Consider the following 18,763-nt stretch of genomic DNA (forward strand, 5'->3'; position numbering starts at 1 on the left):
CCCCTTTAAGCGGACTTCCCCTCCAGGCCGGTGGTCTGCAGGGCGCATTTTTCAAAGTTTCATTTTTCGTTATTTTTTGTGAAGAATCTATATGGCATCTCGATCTGTATTCTCGAACTGAAAGGTACCAGAGCGCGTCTGCTCCCCGAGAAGAAGGACCGAATTCGTTTGTTCGCCGACGAATATTAATTTCTCTTTCAAAGAGCGGGACGGGGCTTTTAAAGAACTCTGAAAAACGCCACGAATGCTCGATTCCGCTGGCAGCCAACAAATCGTTTAAAGCTTATCTCCATTTCATAATGCACCTCATCGACCCTTCTTGCCACTGACGGAGAGACCGGACCGAGGGTGGGCCTACAATTTAGTCGCGATGGTCTTGTTCGTGGTTGTCACGCGAGGTATAAAATATGATTTTATCCCTTAAAAGTTTAATAAAATTTTGACAAATTTATCCCTTAAAAATGTAATAAATTTTTTACAAATTTGTCCCTTAAAAAATTTATAAAATTTTTACAAATTTATCCCTTAAAAAACTAATAAATTTTTTACAAATTTATCCCTTAAAAATTTAAGACAATTTTGAGAAGTTTGTCCCTTAAAAATTTTAATAAAATTTGCTCCAATTATCCCTTAAATTGTTTTATAAAATTTGCTCAAATTTATCCCTTAAAAATTTTAATAAAACTTGCTCAAATTTATCACTTAAAAATTTTAATAAAATTTGCTCCAATTTATCCCTTAAAAATTTTAAATAAAATTTGATCAAATTTATCCCTTAAAAATTGAAGGCAATTTTGACAAGTTTGTCCCTTAAAAATTGAATAAAATTTTAACAAATTTATCCCTTAAAAATTTAAGACAATTTTGAGAAGTTTATCCCTTAAAAATTTTAAATAAAATTTGCTCAAATTTATCCCTTAAAAATTGAAGGCAATTTTGACAAGTTTGTCCCTTAAAAATTGAATAAAATTTTAACAAATTTATCCCTTAAAAATTTAAGACAATTTTAACAAATTTATCATTTAAAAATTTAAGACAATTTTAACAAATTTATCAGTTAAAAATTGAAGACAATTTTAACAAATTTATCTTTAAAAAATTGAAGACAATTTTGAAAATTATTATCTAGGCTAGACTCATTTGCAGCTTCAGAGATGATAAAAAAATTAAGATAATTTTGTAAAATATATTACCAAGCTATCATCACTTTCAACAGTAAAGACGATAAAACATTTCAGATAATTATGTAAAATTTTATGCAGGCTAGACTCATATGCAATTTTAGAGATGAAACAATGAAGAGAAAATTTGGTTAAATTTAACCAGGCTATGGCGAAATACAGATATGAAATGATTCATAAAGTTTTGAATAAATCTGTTTTCCTTGTTTTATATTATAATTTGAATTTACTACATTCAACTCAATTTTATTTGGATGCATCAAAAAATTACAAAAATTATAAAATATGAAATTAATGTGACTGATATTGTTATCTTAATTCTGGTCAACTACGTATTATTAAATTGGAATTTAAAAATGATAATTTAATAATAGATAAAATGTTATTGTTATATTAGAATTGAATAATAATAATTTAATAATAGATAAAATATTTTTGTTATATTATAATTTAAACATAATAATTTAATAATAGATAAAATGTTATTGTTATATTAGAATTGAATAATAATAATTTAATAATAGATAAAATATTTTTGTTATATTATAATTTAAACATAATAATTTAATAATAGATAAAATGTTATTGTTATATTAGAATTTAATCATAATAATTTAATAATAGATAAAATGTTATTGTTAAATTATAATTTAATAATAATAATTTCATAATAGATAAAATGTTATTGTTATATTAGAATTTAATGATAATAAATTAATAATAGATAAAATGTTATTGTTAAATTAGAATTTAATAATAATAATTTCATAATAGATAAAATGTTTAGGAAATACCGTAATTTTAATATAACTAAAACCCTGAGATACGCTTTCAAGACGGCACACTAAACCAACAATTTTAAATTTAAAATAACCTATAAAGGACGTTATTATATTTAAAAAAGGCTTACAAATATAAATAGTTTCCAGTCATTCCAAATTCATTTTCGGCAAATATTTGATCGCCAACTACGACATTGAGCGAAATTTCGAATAGAAGATGGCAAGCATCTTTTTATTTTTCTCTCAGTAACTTATCATGTATTTGGTGGATTTTTCCGTTTCCCCCATTCACCGCCAATGTTCGAATGGCGCTTCCGTAGAGGTCTGCCCGTTTTAGTTCCGCAACAAGCGACCAGCCAACTCCGCAAGCGCCAAATCTCTTGTCCCGTTTGGCACCGGGCGATCGGTCTCTGTCACCAGTGATCTATGGCCGCCGCTTCTGCTATCCGGGTCCCCTCCACGTTCATTTTTCTATAAAAGTCCCATTTCTATAGCCCCCCCCCCCGCCAACCGGGTAGAATCTACCACAAAAGCTACCCCCCGAAGTGTATTAAAAAATAATCCGAAATTTCGTATATAGATTTTGGGTGATTCGGTGACTTCTCATTGTAGGTGGCAAGGTGGAAAAACGCCTGTCGAATTTCCCTTCACAATGAAGAACCTCCTTATGGTCGGCTCCGTTTGGGTGGTCAATTGTAATCGAAGGGGAGACTGACTTTTATTGGGAACTGGAGAAAAGGACTCCGTGGTTGAAGTGTAAAACTTTCTCGAGGACCTTCTATTGAATCGGAGGGTCTCTCGAATATGTTTATCGCGACGCGGATCATGTTTTCGGTATTGATTTTTACAGACTTCCTCCGCATTGTATCGTTTGTGGCGCGTGTGTTGTTTGCCAAAATGGTGAATTTATCGGTTCAAGTACCCCCTTGGCTTTGTGTTATTCCGCGGCTTCAGCCAGAAAACGTACCTTTGCAATGGAGACGTTTCATAAAATACGAAATTTCATTTCTTTCAAAATTCGTTTTCAAAACTATAGGGTTTCTATGTTCTGCGAAATGTAATTATAATAATTAGTTTAGTTTAATTAGGCCTTTTAGGATCCTTCTTGCTATAATAGTAATAATAATGATAATACCCAAGGCACCCCCTTAGGCCTAAGTCATCAAGCGACTTTTAAAGCCATTAATTCAGGTGGCCGTGTTACAATGCGTAGGAGGGTGGTGACAAGCCCTTCATGCCACGCGAGCCAACAGCTCCCTACACTCACTATTACCGTTAACCTCAACAAGTTTTTATGACAGGGGAAACCGAAGAGCTCGAGGGAAAACCCCTTAAACCAGTGAGGAGAGAACTTTCAAACTCATCGCGGAAGGAGTTGTCCCGAGTTTTCACCCAGTGCCACAAGCTGGGATCGAACCCGGCTCCTCTTGCTGCGAAGCGAAAGTGCTAACCACTCTGCCACCCCACTTATCACTAATTCAGTGGCGTAGTCAGGACTTTGGTTCGGGGAGGAGGAATACGCGATAAGGGAATTTCAGTAACCTCACTGCCATCTATCGGCATAAAAAATAACTATTAGGATGGTATTTGTCTCAACAAAGGGAAGATAACGCTGACGTCATAGGTCGCCGAGGTCACCCCGAGGTATGACGTCAGAGTACCATGTTCGTCTGAGTTTTCGTCTAACTGCGCAAGTGTCAGATATTACAGTGCTGTTTTAACAAAGTAGGCGGCTACATCTTAGGCGGGCAATATTTTTGAAATGTAACTTAGTTTTCAAGCCTGTTTATCATATTTCCATTCCTGATATTTAAAGCCCTAACTCGTGAGAATCGGTTAAGCGGAGCTTAAGTTAACGTAAATTTTTACGCCGTTAGCCTCCATTTTCCAAAATGGCGGAAGAAAGATAAAATATTTTATGCATAAACGGTATCATAGAATATATAATACGAACATCGATTAAAACCTACATTTTAAACCTTATTTCGGGTCTAACGAATAAGTAGAACCAGAGCTAAGCGTAATTTTATCACTTTGGACCGCCATTTTCCAATATGGCGGACATTAGAGCTAATGTGAAGTAGGCGCCGGTGCACCACTGACGCCGATCGTTTTTTTTTGCGCCGCTGATGTTTTCTCGATGCGCCGCCGCCGGTTGATAATATTTTTTAACAAGGCTAGCAGATTTTCCGTTGATATCAGTCTCTTTGCAGCTTTAACAAAAATTTTGTTCTTTCTTTATCACATTTCAATTATTACTTTGGAAGTGGAAATAAAATACAGTTTATTTTCTACGAAATTTCATATAAACGCCACGCCGCCGCCGACAAAAAAGTCGCCGCACGCCGATCGCGTCGCGCCGCCGATGGAAAATCACCGGATCGCCGCCGCCGGTCAAAATTTCGCGGCGTCGGGGTGTGCGAGAGCTTTGGTCCCATTCGACCGAAATCCCATTCGTTCGAAAACGATTTAACATTGAGTCCCAATCGATCGAAAATACCCCAAATGCGCGGTTTACAGCCCAATTTTGCACGTTTATATTATTTTTTATAGTACATCAAATTTCATTTTTATGAGACGTTTTTTAAATAGGTTTACTTCTTATATAAATAAGTGTTATAGTCTTATTGGAGCCAGTTAGCTAAAATGGAGAAAATAGCTCACAAAGGAGGGTTTTGTACATTAAGAATGAAAAAATCCGAAAAAATCGAATGAAGAAGTCGCGTTAGCCTTACTCGACGCAATTGCTACAAACTTAACCATTCTCATTAAAAAATGAAATTGTTCGAATTATTGTATTCTTGATATAAATAAAAAGTTCAAAGCATAAATATATTTATAAAAGCGCGCCCTAGGGAAGTGAGAGACTAACCTAACCTAACCCAACCTAACCTAACCTAACCTAACCTAACCTTACCTAACCTAACCCAACCTAACCTAACCTAACCTAACCTAACCTAACCTAACCTAACCTAACCTAACCTAACCTAACCTAACCTAACCTAACCTAACCTAACCTAACCTAACCTAACCTAACCTAACCTAACCTAACCTAACCTAACCTAACCTAACCTAACCTAACCTAACCTAACCTAACCTAACCTAACCTAACCTAACCTAACCTAACCTAACCTAACCTAACCTAACCTAACCTAACCTAACCTAACCTAACCTAACCTAACCTAACCTAACCTAACCTAACCTAACCTAACCTAACCTAACCTAACCTAACCTAACCTAACCTAACCTAACCTAACCTAACCTAACCTAACCTAACCTAACCTAACCTAACCTAACCTAACCTAACCTAACCTAACCTAACCTAACCTAACCTAACCTAACCTAACCTAACCTAACCTAACCTAACCTAACCTAACCTAACCTAACCTAACCTAACCTAACCTAACCTAACCTAACCTAACCTAACCTAACCTAACCTAACCTAACCTAACCTAACCTAACCTAACCTAACCTAACCTAACCTAACCTAACCTAACCTAACCTAACCTAACCTAACCTAACCTAACCTAACCTAACCTAACCTAACCTAACCTAACCTAACCTAACCTAACCTAACCTAACCTAACCTAACCTAACCTAACCTAACCTAACCTAACCTAACCTAACCTAACCTAACCTAACCTAACCTAACCTAACCTAACCTAACCTAACCTAACCTAACCTAACCTAACCTAACCTAACCTAACCTAACCTAACCTAACCTAACCTAACCTAACCTAACCTAACCTAACCTAACCTAACCTAACCTAACCTAACCTAACCTAACCTAACCTAACCTAACCTAACCTAACCTAACCTAACCTAACCTAACCTAACCTAACCTAACCTAACCTAACCTAACCTAACCTAACCTAACCTAACCTAACCTAACCTAACCTAACCTAACCTAACCTAACCTAACCTAACCTAACCTAACCTAACCTAACCTAACCTAACCTAACCTAACCTAACCTAACCTAACCTAACCTAACCTAACCTAACCTAACCTAACCTAACCTAACCTAACCTAACCTAACCTAACCTAACCTAACCTAACCTAACCTAACCTAACCTAACCTAACCTAACCTAACCTAACCTAACCTAACCTAACCTAACCTAACCTAACCTAACCTAACCTAACCTAACCTAACCTAACCTAACCTAACCTAACCTAACCTAACCTAACCTAACCTAACCTAACCTAACCTAACCTAACCTAACCTAACCTAACCTAACCTAACCTAACCTAACCTAACCTAACCTAACCTAACCTAACCTAACCTAACCTAACCTAACCTAACCTAACCTAACCTAACCTAACCTAACCTAACCTAACCTAACCTAACCTAACCTAACCTAACCTAACCTAACCTAACCTAACCTAACCTAACCTAACCTAACCTAACCTAACCTAACCTAACCTAACCTAACCTAACCTAACCTAACCTAACCTAACCTAACCTAACCTAACCTAACCTAACCTAACCTAACCTAACCTAACCTAACCTAACCTAACCTAACCTAACCTAACCTAACCTAACCTAACCTAACCTAACCTAACCTAACCTAACCTAACCTAACCTAACCTAACCTAACCTAACCTAACCTAACCTAACCTAACCTAACCTAACCTAACCTAACCTAACCTAACCTAACCTAACCTAACCTAACCTAACCTAACCTAACCTAACCTAACCTAACCTAACCTAACCTAACCTAACCTAACCTAACCTAACCTAACCTAACCTAACCTAACCTAACCTAACCTAACCTAACCTAACCTAACCTAACCTAACCTAACCTAACCTAACCTAACCTAACCTAACCTAACCTAACCTAACCTAACCTAACCTAACCTAACCTAACCTAACCTAACCTAACCTAACCTAACCTAACCTAACCTAACCTAACCTAACCTAACCTAACCTAACCTAACCTAACCTAACCTAACCTAACCTAACCTAACCTAACCTAACCTAACCTAACCTAACCTAACCTAACCTAACCTAACCTAACCTAACCTAACCTAACCTAACCTAACCTAACCTAACCTAACCTAACCTAACCTAACCTAACCTAACCTAACCTAACCTAACCTAACCTAACCTAACCTAACCTAACCTAACCTAACCTAACCTAACCTAACCTAACCTAACCTAACCTAACCTAACCTAACCTAACCTAACCTAACCTAACCTAACCTAACCTAACCTAACCTAACCTAACCTAACCTAACCTAACCTAACCTAACCTAACCTAACCTAACCTAACCTAACCTAACCTAACCTAACCTAACCTAACCTAACCCAACCTAACCTAACCTAACCCAACCTAACCTAACCTAACCTAACCTAACCTAACCCAACCTAACCTAACCTAACCTAACCTTACCGTTAGTACACCTGTATCAATTTTGTTTAGGTATAACGTTTTTTGCGTACCCTGCTATATCTCGGGGCAGAAGTAAAAAACAAAACAAAAGGTCCCAATGAACCGAATCCGCCTTTTGGGCTATATTTCGGAAACATATTGAATTCGCTCGAATGGGATTTCGATCGAATGGGAATATACCGTGCGGGACCACACCATAAATTTTAAAATTTGTCGCAATTTTTTCCGGGTCGAAATCTATTTTAAATTCCCTTTTCTTACGCTTTATTTTTGTACACTTATTTTGAAGTGTATAAGAAAAAATAACAGCGAAGGGAGGAAGGGGGGGGAGGGGTAGGTTTGGCCGAAGCGCGTGTCTGGGCGATTTGGGCATCCGGGTTGCTGTCCTCTGCCAGTTACTGCTCCCTGCCGCCGGTGCGATATGCCGGATGATAGCTACCCTCCCGTGTACCAAATTAACCGAAAGATGTTCAACTGCCGATTATATACGCCCCCCCCCCCCCTCCCGTTGAGGGGGGGGGGCATTTATTTTTTTGCATCGTATAATTTTGAAGAACGCATTCTTTCTAATATGTTATTTTTCTTTAAATACCATTAATTCTCCGAAAAATTTGATTAACTATTCGGCAGGAGTAAAATAAATGAACCGAAGTTATCGAAATAGCGCTCAGAATCGGAGGGCGTTTTCCTTCTGAAAATGATGAGAAAATCGAGTCGAATAAAAGCTAATTTCCATCCCCGTCTTTTGACGCGATAAATTGCACTTTGGAATTATGGGTATATGTATAAAAAATGGTTTCATAAAAACAAAAACGCTTTTTTTTCGAACTAGGAGCGCGCAAAATTTCAAATTCGAGGTAAAAATGTAACTTCATGAGGAAAACGCCTCCAACATGGGGAGTATAGTAGTCTGATAACTACGGTTCATTTACTTCTGGTATTCGGTAAATATTCGTTTAAGAACAGGTGATTTTTTTGGCCGATCTATAATTTTATTTTCGTGTTTTGTCTCGACGCGGTAGCTAAAGTTAGTTTTTTGTTTAGAATTTTAAGAATACATCAATAATTGCTGTTAAGATTTCGGTGTAATTCCGTAAGAAACTTTTCTAAAATTTTAAATCAGAAATTTTTGTGTTTAGATGGGTACCTCTGAGATATTTTGTTTTGAACGAAATAGATGATTTTCGAATAATATTGTTTTTTGAAATTTAGCTCATTCGCCATTTGGATAAGATTAAAGTGTAGTATATTTTCCAAAGGCGCCTAAAGTATTAAAGCGGATATTGGAATCTTGAATTTTTTTAATATATCAATTAAATTGTAATATATTAATATTTATTTTGTTATTGATTATGATTAGGTTTCGTTTAAAATCAAGGAATTTTAGGGCGGAAAATGGGGCCAGCGAAGGTGGGGGGCGCAAATTTGGGAGTTTGACCCTGGGCGCCAAATAACCTCACTACGCCACTGGTCACGGCATTTGACTACTAAAATAAATGCTCTGACTACTAAATTGAATCGAAATCTGGAGGCTCACTAGTCAATTTGACTCGTGAAAAATTTACCTAAATATTCATAAATAATGGCGAATATGGCGTTATCATAAATTCATCATTCATCAATCCCATTTTATTTTTAAAAAAATCACATAATGTAGCTCGTGTGATAATAAACTCCTATTTTAATTCTGATGGGTCAAGCAAAATGTGGGCTGTCCTTCTTGTTTTTATACCCTCATTTTTACCCCCATTAGTCAGTGACTATGTGGTACCTTGGGTATTAGCCTAGCTGATTATTATTATTATTATTATTGTTATAATAAATTAAGGTAGGAGGCTCACTAGTTGGTAGCGTCTTATCACGTGGGACTCTTTGCGACTAGGCGGTAAAGTAACTTGTTAATTTATTTTAAATTAGAACCTTAATAGCAAACGCACCAAAAAAATAATTAATACGAAATAAATACTTTTATATTCAATCTAAACTGACTTATTTCTAGTGCTCGGCATTCGATTAATTTCTATCCATGAATAAAATAAGCTCGGCGATATTTAAATAATATTTATTTAAATAACCAATAGTTGAATAAAATGTTTAAATAATCGAAAGTGAATAAGCCTATTATTTAAATAAAACAAACAATTATATAAATAAATACCACTTTTATTCAAATAAATGCTTGGTTGCGTAAAAACATAATTAAATAAGTTAACGTTTTTTAAATAAATCGGAAAATTTGAGGATAATGAATAAACAATTCCGAACACTACAAGTTATTTCAACATTATTGGCAATTTTTCCCCAAGTATAAATTTCAAATATAAATGTATCGCTTCTCAAACCGTCTGATAGATGGCGCTAGTGTCCCGTAAATAATCATCTTTGTTAAAGAACGCTTTTCAAAACATCCCAGATATCCCGATTACAGCCTAACTATAAAATAAAAGAGATTGCAAAGAAAGGGGGGCGAACTTCGAGATAAAAAATCTGTTTTTTTTTCTTATAATTTAAAATCTGGCGTCGGGCACCCGCGAATTACAGCTCCACGGGTAAAAAAAAAAAAATAGGGGAAAAAAAAACAAGAATTTAATACACAACGCGTGGGCGATTCTTTTGGTTTGTAAGATGCGGCGGAAGATGATAGAAGCGCGGGTGGATGATCCGAGCGTGCCAGTCCGTTCCGCTTTCGAGCGTGCCTGATGATGCCAGCGGAGATTTGACCTTTGCCAGGAGTCAGTCCACTCTTGAAGTCGAGGCTCTCTTGACCCCTCTCACTCTATCACTGATGCACTCTCTTATTTTATTTTTTTTTTTATAATACCTCGATTTTTGTAAGAGATATAAAAACAGTCTCTATTCAGATTTATAAACTATTTTTCCCTGCAGTTTATAAACAGCGTTTTTCTTTACTCATTGTATTTGCACAATCGTGATATTTCGTGATATTTCTCATAAAACTATAAATAAATGAGTTTTATAATTAAATTTATTAAAATTCCTCAAACTCGGATAATTAATTTCGATTTAAAAAATATATTTTTAAGATATAAATTGTGTGGTCCATGGAATAACCTAAAAGTTACTATTTAGTGGTCTTTAAACTACCCTAAAATTTGAGTACCCCTTTTTTTATGAATCTAGGGAAGGACACCGTAGGCTGAAAATATGTTTATATTTTTTTACATTTATTGGCTGTTACCGAAAGTAAATGAACCGAAGTTATAAGACTACTATACTCCCCATGTTGGAGGCGTTTTCCTTATGAAGTTACATTTTTACCTCGAATTTGAAATTTTGCGCGCTCCTAGTTAGAAAAAAAAAGCGTTTTGTTTTTATGAAACCAGTTTTATACATAGAAATAGCTATACCCATAATTCCCAAGTGCAATTTATCACGTCAAAAGACTGGGATGGAAATTAGCTTTTATTTGAATCGATTTTCTCATCATTTTCATAAGGAAAACGCCCTCCGATTCTGAGCGCTATTTCGATATCTTCGGTTCATTTACTTCTGCTGTTACGAAATGGCAAAAAATTGTTTTTTTTTTATAACTTAGTCGTATTCAATAATAAGTGGTTTCTTTTCGACTGTTCTCGGACTAAAAGTGTACTCTTTTTAGCCTAAAACGTTTTATTCGCCTGTTCCGGGGATGAGAATTACTCCGCCCCATAAACTATTCGATTGTTTCGGAGTATTAGGGCTACTCTTTTTACTCCTTCTGGAAAGGAGGTGTCAAGAGAGTAAATCGGATTTGGTCGTCTAGCCAGAATTTATTTGCTGAAAAGGCCACAGGCAGCCATTTTGGAAAAACTGTTTTTACTCCGACTCAAACTATTCGCCACTGCACAGAATCGGAGTAAAATGACGTCATAGCCTTACTCTTCTTATCCTACTCCGAAATCCCGGAACAAGCGATAAGTAACCACCTAGTATCTGTACGATATTTTTACGTAAATTAAATACGTTTATAATATTTTTGGTACATTATTAAACGAACATTGTTATTACCCTGTTTAGACGCGTTGACAATTGCCTGAACGTTGTATCTGTATTCAAGTCGACAGACGATTTGTCAAATTGCAAACGCTAAACTACAATAATGAACCGCAAACCTGCCTGTACGTTGGCCAATCCAAACAAACACACGCTGAAAAATATGTGAACCGTATTGTTCCTGTTCGAATTCAAACTGTGGAAGTTAAGTGTAACGACCAACATTTCTCTAATTAAGTTCGCAATTATTAACAGGGCCGTAACCAGGGGGGGGGGGGGGCGTGCCCACCCTGAAACGTATGGTTGTATGTACATTTTTCATTTTATTTTTTTATTTGTTTCCATTGCATCCCCCCCCCCTGAAATCAAATCCTGGTTACGGTGAATCGCAAAACTGAGAGTTGCATTTTCGTTCACCGGCACCAGAAAAGCTTGTACCTAAACTGCGGGATTAATATTTCTTTACGGAAATGAAAATTCTTAAATATAAAATATTTGGTTTGTTAAATATTTTGACTTTTTAATATTTGGCTTATTAAATATTTTGACTTTTTAATATTTGGCTTATTAAATATTTGGCTTATGGAATATTTTGATTTATTAAATAGTGGGATTATAGAATATTTGGATTTATTAAATAGTTGGATTATTAAATAATTTTATTATTAAATAGTTAGATTATCAAATAATTTTATTATTAAATAGTTGGATTATTAAATAATTGTATTATTAAATAGTTGGATTATTAAATAATTTTATTATTAAATAGTTGGATTATTAAATAATTTTATTATTAAATAGTTGGATTATTAAATAATTGTATTATTAAATAGTTGGAGCTACGACTTGGTCATCAAAACTTAGGTAAAAGAAAAGTATTTGTGTGGTCAACATTTAATTGGTGGCCATCCTTTCACATTCGTAGGAATAAACAAGGTTCGCTAACCGTTTTGAGAATGTTTGTTTGGCTTTGATTCACCTTAAATCAAACGCTAAAACTGTTGATATCGCGGTGAATATCGTAACGCACGTACAACGCCGCGGGATCGGCAGGCCTCCTATTATAGTCGTTGAATTTCCATAATTTAATAAATACACAATAGAGATAGTGGTTCGCCACTAGTAGACTATCATATATTTAACCTTTATTTGCCATTATCTTTACCGAATAATGAAGCCATCTCATTTTTCAACGCGCAGATGGTTGAAAACGAATACCCGTCGAGCAAAGCGACTCGTAAAACAAAAGCCCTCAGCGTCGAATCGTTAGATTATTGGCAGCCACCGCTTTCGCCTATTATTCAACTATGCGCGTGTCGCTCTTTTGAACCGGTATATGACCCTTTACTCAGCGGGAAAGCGAACAACTGGCGGCTTCGAATTCGCGGGGGGTATCTCTAGATTGTTTCGGAGGGGACTCGCCTGAACGCGGCGTCTGGTGGTCCCAGTTCGGGACCCCCTTTGCGAATATTTTACGAGGTTCGATAAAGCTTAAAAGTCGTTTAATTTATGATCTCGGGGATCCTTTTGTCCCGCCTAAAAACATGCCCACTCAGTTTTGTTTACGACCTTTTCCCTCGCCATACCTGCGTTTTTGGTGTTTTTGGGGTCGCGAAATTTATTTCTCCGTATTACACGCTTCGATTGTAGCGTGGTATTGGTCTAGCGAGACGCCCTCGGTCCTTCTTGGCCGTCGTAACCTCGACGGAGATCCGGACCCTCAGATACCCTATCTGAGCTTCCATTGTAGCTTCTATTTCGCTCGTCTCGATACCTACCGAATTTTTCGGTTAGCCATATATTTTTCTGGAAGGTTCGAATTTTTCGAAAGAAACCTTATCGCTGTTGAAATAAGACGGCTGCGTGTGTTTGGCTTTTCTCGTTGTGTCATTCAACCTATATAGCTTTGGAGACATTTATCCTACTGTCGGAGAAAATTGCCTTCTTAGAAGTCATTCTCAAAAAGGGATACAATTATTCACTCTTTCCGGTGGCAATTTGGGTTAACTCGCTCTTTTAATGTTAATTATATTATCAACTTTTTTTTACAAAATTGCTCTGGTCAATATTAAATAAATAATATTTCTAAGGAAAACATTGGAAATTTTTCGTTAAGTTAATAACGTGTTAAAATAATTTTATTTTTGGGAAAAAACGTTTTCTTGTTTTTTTTGGGAGAACAACGTTTTCTTGGGTTAGAATAGCTTTTGAAATAAATTTTAATTGGATGAAAATAGCTTTTGAAAATAATTTTAATTGGATGAAAATAGCTTTTGAAATTAATTTTAATTGGATGAAAATAGCTTTTGAAATTAATTTTAATTGGATGAAAATAGCTTTTGAAATTAACTTTAATTGGATTAAAATAGCTTTTGAAAATAATTTTAATTGGATGAAAATAGCTTTTGAAATTAATTTTAATTGGATGAAAATAGCTTTTGAAATTAATTTTAATTGGATGAAAATAGCTTTTGAAATTAATTTTAATTGGATGAAAATAGTTTTTGAAATTTTTTTATTATATGAAAATAGCTTGGAAATTATTTTTTATTTTATGAAAATTGCTTGGAAATTATTTTTTATTATATGAAAATAGCTTGGAATTTATTTTTTATTATATGAAAATAGCTTGGAAATTATTTGATATTGGATGAAAATTATTTTTTTGAAGGGGGAATATTTTTGTTGAATTTGTGTATAAAAAGATTTGTTGGCTTAAGTTTTTGTGCTAAAAATTTTTCTGGCTGAATTTTTGTGTTAAAAATATTTTTTGGCTGTATTTTTGAGTAAAAAATTTTCTGGTTTATTTTTTAGTGTTAAAAATATTTTTTGGTTGAATTTGTATGTTAAAAAATTTGGCTGAATTTTTTGTGTTAAAATTTTTTCTGGCTTAATTTTTGTGTTAAATTTTTTCTAGCTTAATTTTTGTGTTAAAAATATTTTGTTGGCTGATATTCTGTGTTAAAAAATTTCTGGCTTAATTTTTTAAATGAATATTATGTGTTAAAAATTTTTCCTGCTTAATTTCTGTGTTAAAAAGATTTTTGTTTTGAATTATTAGGTGTTGAAAATTTGTTGGACGAAAAATAAAAGTAGTTTCTAAATTATACAGATAAATGAAAAGCAATTTGCACATATAATCGTTTTATTGTATATTTATTCAACATTTTCTTTCCATTTATTTTAGGTAATACTATTTTTTCGGTTTAATAATTATAGACACGTATATTCACAAATTTTATGATACAAATTTATATTTACATATAATCGTAAATAATTTTAGGAACATCTCAGTAGAACCGCCAATTAATAAATGGACGATAACGAGACCGCGTATATAAATTCCGTTTAATTTGAAAGCTGGTGCGGGCGGGGGGGAGTCAGCGTCGAGCGAAAGGACAAAATCGGGATCATCAGAAAGCCGCTTCAGATTTAAACGTATATTTTCTTAATAAATTAATTTCTGATTATTTGTTCATCGTTTGCTTAAATACCCTTTGATTTTTTTTGTCCATTAGAGTCAATAGTCCCAAAAATATTAATTTAAAATTTTGGCACCGTTAATTTTACTTTATTCTCTCGTTAGAATAGCCAATGTGGCAATTTAAGTTGATTTTCTTAATTTTTTAATCGCGCACTACCGTTGACTATTATTGGCAATTTCATTTTAAATTTATTTTCAGATCATATTGATGGTTAATTTTGTATGTTAGTGTACGAAGCGCGCGTATACGATCGGTCAGTTTTCAACGTCCAAAACTTCTTGCATGGGGGACTCTTCGTGCTCGGAGTCGGCGTCCCGGTCGGTTCCGGCGTCCTCGTGCTCCCCGCTAATACGGTCGGTCGAATCCACGACGTCCATGACGTCCATGGCCTCGGAAGGGTCAGCGGTGATGGGTCGCGTGGAACCGGCGGGTTCCGAAGCGCTCCGACTAGGCAGCCCCATCCCCCGCAGCATGGCGACCGAACCACCCAAGAGGTCACTCGTCTCCAGCCCCAGGAAGCTGGTCCGAGCCGTCGGGTCCATCGCGTCGAGGCCCAGATGCGAAACGCCCGGAATATCGGGGCCGTCGGTCAAGGATTCCAGTTCGCTGTCGCCCGCTTCCGGCAGTCCCAGAGTATGAGTCAACGTGTGTCTTCGCAGGTCGCAGTTGCGCCGGAAGACTTTGCCGCAGGCGGGACAGTTGTAGGGCTTGATGTCGGTGTGGGTGAGCAGGTGGGTTTTGAGGTTGGAGCGTTGGTTGAAGCTGCGTCCGCACGTGGGGCATTTGTGGGGAGAGTCCTCCATGTGCAGGATCCGGTGCACCGCCAGAGTGCGCGACTGGCAGAAGCCCTTCCCGCATTCCGTGCACTTGAATGGCTTCTCCTTCGAGTGGATGTACCTGAGACAAGGCAAAGATAGTCGTTCATTATAACACCAACCTTTAGACGAATAACGCCAGGAATCGGATAGTTATTTACCTGTGATCCCGGAGGTGATCCTGTCTGCGGAAAGCTTTGTGGCAGATATCGCAAGTGTAGGGTCTCTCGTCCGTGTGCGTCCGTTCGTGGATCAGCAAATTGTAGGATTTGGTGAACCGACGCTGGCAATACTTGCAGATGAACTCCTTCTTTGGCCTCGACGAAGGCCCTCTACCGCTGCCCGCGGGCCTGGTATTGTGATGCAGTTTTCTATCGAGAAATTCCATCGTTAATCCGGGAGCGGCCGCTGGTAAGTGAGGGTGCTGGTGCGGATGCATCGCCGATCCGGGTCCGCCACTGAAAGGGTTGTAGTACGGGCCCACAAAGGGGAAGTGTTGAGCGTGACCGCTGATGACCGCCGCCATAGCCGCGGCCGCTTGCATCTGTTGCTGATGGTGGGGAGAGTGTCTCTGACCGTGAGGCTGCTGTTGGTGAACTTGATGATGGACTTGATGCAGCACCGAAGCCCCGAAGCGGGCGGCCGCTTGTTGCTGCTGGTGATGGTGACTACTGACCCGATGATGACTAACGGATCCGCCGCTACTATTGTTACCGGGCTGCGGTTTGGAGGAACTCACGCCGTCCACTAATCTGTCGTTGGTCGTGGTCACTCTGTGTCGTCCGAATTCGCGACTCCATTCTTTTCGACTAATCACTTCCAAGTCCGAAGATTCGCTGCTGTCTTCGTCTCGGTCCTTGCTGGTGGCTGACTCGGCCAGGCGCGCGAAGTCGAACTTCCCTTTGGGTTTCGAAGTCGCGCTTGTCACTCGGGAAGACAGCGTGATCGGCGACGGAGCGTTCGATTTGCCGTTGTTGTTGTTGGCGGGAGAAGACGACGACGAAGTTCGTGATCGATTCGAGGAGGACACTCGCGGGCCTAACGCGTTGGGGGAACCGGGTAGAGGTGACCTCGACGCAGTCACTTCGCCAACGGGTGCCAGTGACGGTGGCTCTCCGCTAACGCTCCCTCCGGATCGAATCGGACTAGCTGGAAAAAGAAGGACATCTTTGGATCTACGTTTGTCGAAAGCGCCGCTGGGTACGGAACTGGCCAAGCCGCCGGAAGAGACGTCGGTGGTCGAATTCTTCTGGTAGGCGTTGTTGACGGAAGCGGCTACTTGGGCCGCCGCGGCCGCGGCCAGGATGAAAGGGTAGGGGAAGGCGCTGTGTCCCGCCGATACAGCCGCCGTGTAGGCCGGCAAGAGAGGTAGAGGCGCCAGTGGCAATTGAGGTCTCGGGTACAAAGGTTGCGGCAAGAGCGTCTGCGGCGTGTGGTGCATTGTCATTGTCAAGTTCTCGGGGGGTTCGTCGACTTCAACCGGTTGCTGGCGGTGATGCTTCCTCGGCGGGCGGTAATCGAGGAGGACGGGTGGCGAGTGCCTGCCGCGGTGGTGGTGGTGGTGGCTGGACAAAGTGGGCGGTAAGACGGGAGGCGCCAGGTTGAGGAGGGACAGCGGCTGACTGGAAATCGAATTGGACGATGACGCGGAGGCTGGGCTCTTCCTGCTCGATTGGGACTCGCTGCTTCGATCCGTTATTTCAATTCGGCTTAATTCTGAAATAAAAACACCGAAATGTCAAAAATAAATTCACCCGTAAATTATCTCAAAGAATTATAATTACATTCGAAGTAATAAGAATTTAAGTGGGGGATTTCCGGTACGATTGTTCAGTGTGTATTTCGTTCGTAAGGGGGTCTCTTTAGTGCCGTCGTAAAGGGCCGTTACGTGATAATTCACGAGTTATGATTTATTACGGAGAAATCGCCCGTAATTCTAGCGAGCCGCGTCCAACTCGGGTTTCACATCTTCGCCAGTTCGAAATTCAAGAAGCTCCTTTTTCCTGACGGATTCAAACGAGCCCAGGGGGGAGCGATTCGCCTCTTTTAAGCACGAACGAATATAATTGGCCCCACCACGAAGCACCCCGTTGCAATGTTCGCGTACAAAGGAAGAGAAATACACCTATTTTATTTAACATATTTGGCCGCTGTCAAAAGCTTGATAGCGCGGTTTAGGGCTGGTTTCCACTAGGTTAATAACGCCACGATGGCTAGCTTTGACGCCAAAATTACTCTGTAGGCCTAAGAGTTGGTTTTCATTAGGGTGAAAACGCTTAAAATCTTCGTTAGGCCTAAACGTTTGTTTCATTAGGGTAAAAACGCCACCACGAGGAGCTTTGACGCAAAAATTATCCGTTAAGTCTAAGGGTTGGTTTTCATTAGGATAAAAACGCAAAAAATCTTGGTTATGCCTAAAAGTTGGTTTCATTAGGGTAAAAACTCCACCACGGTGAGCTTTAACCCAAAAATTATACGTTAGGCCTAAGGGTTGGTTTTCTTTTCGCTAAGGTAAAATCGACGCCGCGGTGAGCTTTGACGCAAAAATATTTTCGTTAGGCCTAAAAATTGGTTTTCGTTATGGTAAAAACGCAAGGACGGTGAGCTTCGACTCCCAAAATTATTTTCGTTTAGCCTAAAAATTTGGTTTTCGTTATGGTAAAAACGCCGCGACGTGATCTTCAACGAAGAAATATCAGCGTCATCCTTTAAAATCTCCGTTAGGCCTAATACAATTTTTTGCGTCGACAATTATCATCGCGCCGTTTTTGCCCTAGTGAAAACCAGCCTTAGAACATTTTCATTTTGCTACGCGTAATTCGTTAAAAAAAGGGATAATATTTCTGTTCCTAAGAAAGTATCTCTGCCCCGAGCGATAAAGTTGGGCCACTACCCCTATGGGGTTGGAAACCCGCCCAGACTAATGCGGTTTTAGCTTCTGGGATTCCCAAATTTTCCGAGCTACCTGACGGATGATAAAACGTTCTCTCTTTTATTCTAATGGGTCCAATTCCTATTTTTAGCCTTGCTTAAATTTGGGGACGTCCTAGGCCTCCGCTAGCTCTAACGGCGCGCCGAACATACGAGCAAATTACTATCTTTCTAGCTTCTCGAA

General features: G+C 38.2%; 1 protein-coding gene across 1 annotated transcript in view; it reads right to left on the reverse strand.

Annotated features, from left to right (window-relative positions):
- Positions 1-14,493: 14,493 nt before the first annotated feature.
- The window catches only part of LOC149942673 (uncharacterized), a 56,076-nt gene continuing 51,806 nt past the window's right edge, over positions 14,494-18,763 (reverse strand). Inside the window, exons 2-3 of the mRNA XM_090178180.1 lie at positions 15,810-17,364; positions 14,494-15,730 (exon numbers count right to left, since the gene is read on the reverse strand). Coding sequence (XP_090034306.1) covers positions 15,088-15,730; positions 15,810-17,364 — 2,198 coding nt within the window. The 3' untranslated portion in view covers positions 14,494-15,087. The remainder of the gene's footprint in view (positions 15,731-15,809; positions 17,365-18,763) is intronic.

This window comes from Leiobunum rupestre, chromosome 6 (genome assembly GCF_980474605.1).
Source record: "Leiobunum rupestre chromosome 6, qqLeiRupe1.1.hap1, whole genome shotgun sequence".
Lineage (NCBI taxonomy): Eukaryota > Metazoa > Arthropoda > Arachnida > Opiliones > Sclerosomatidae > Leiobunum > Leiobunum rupestre.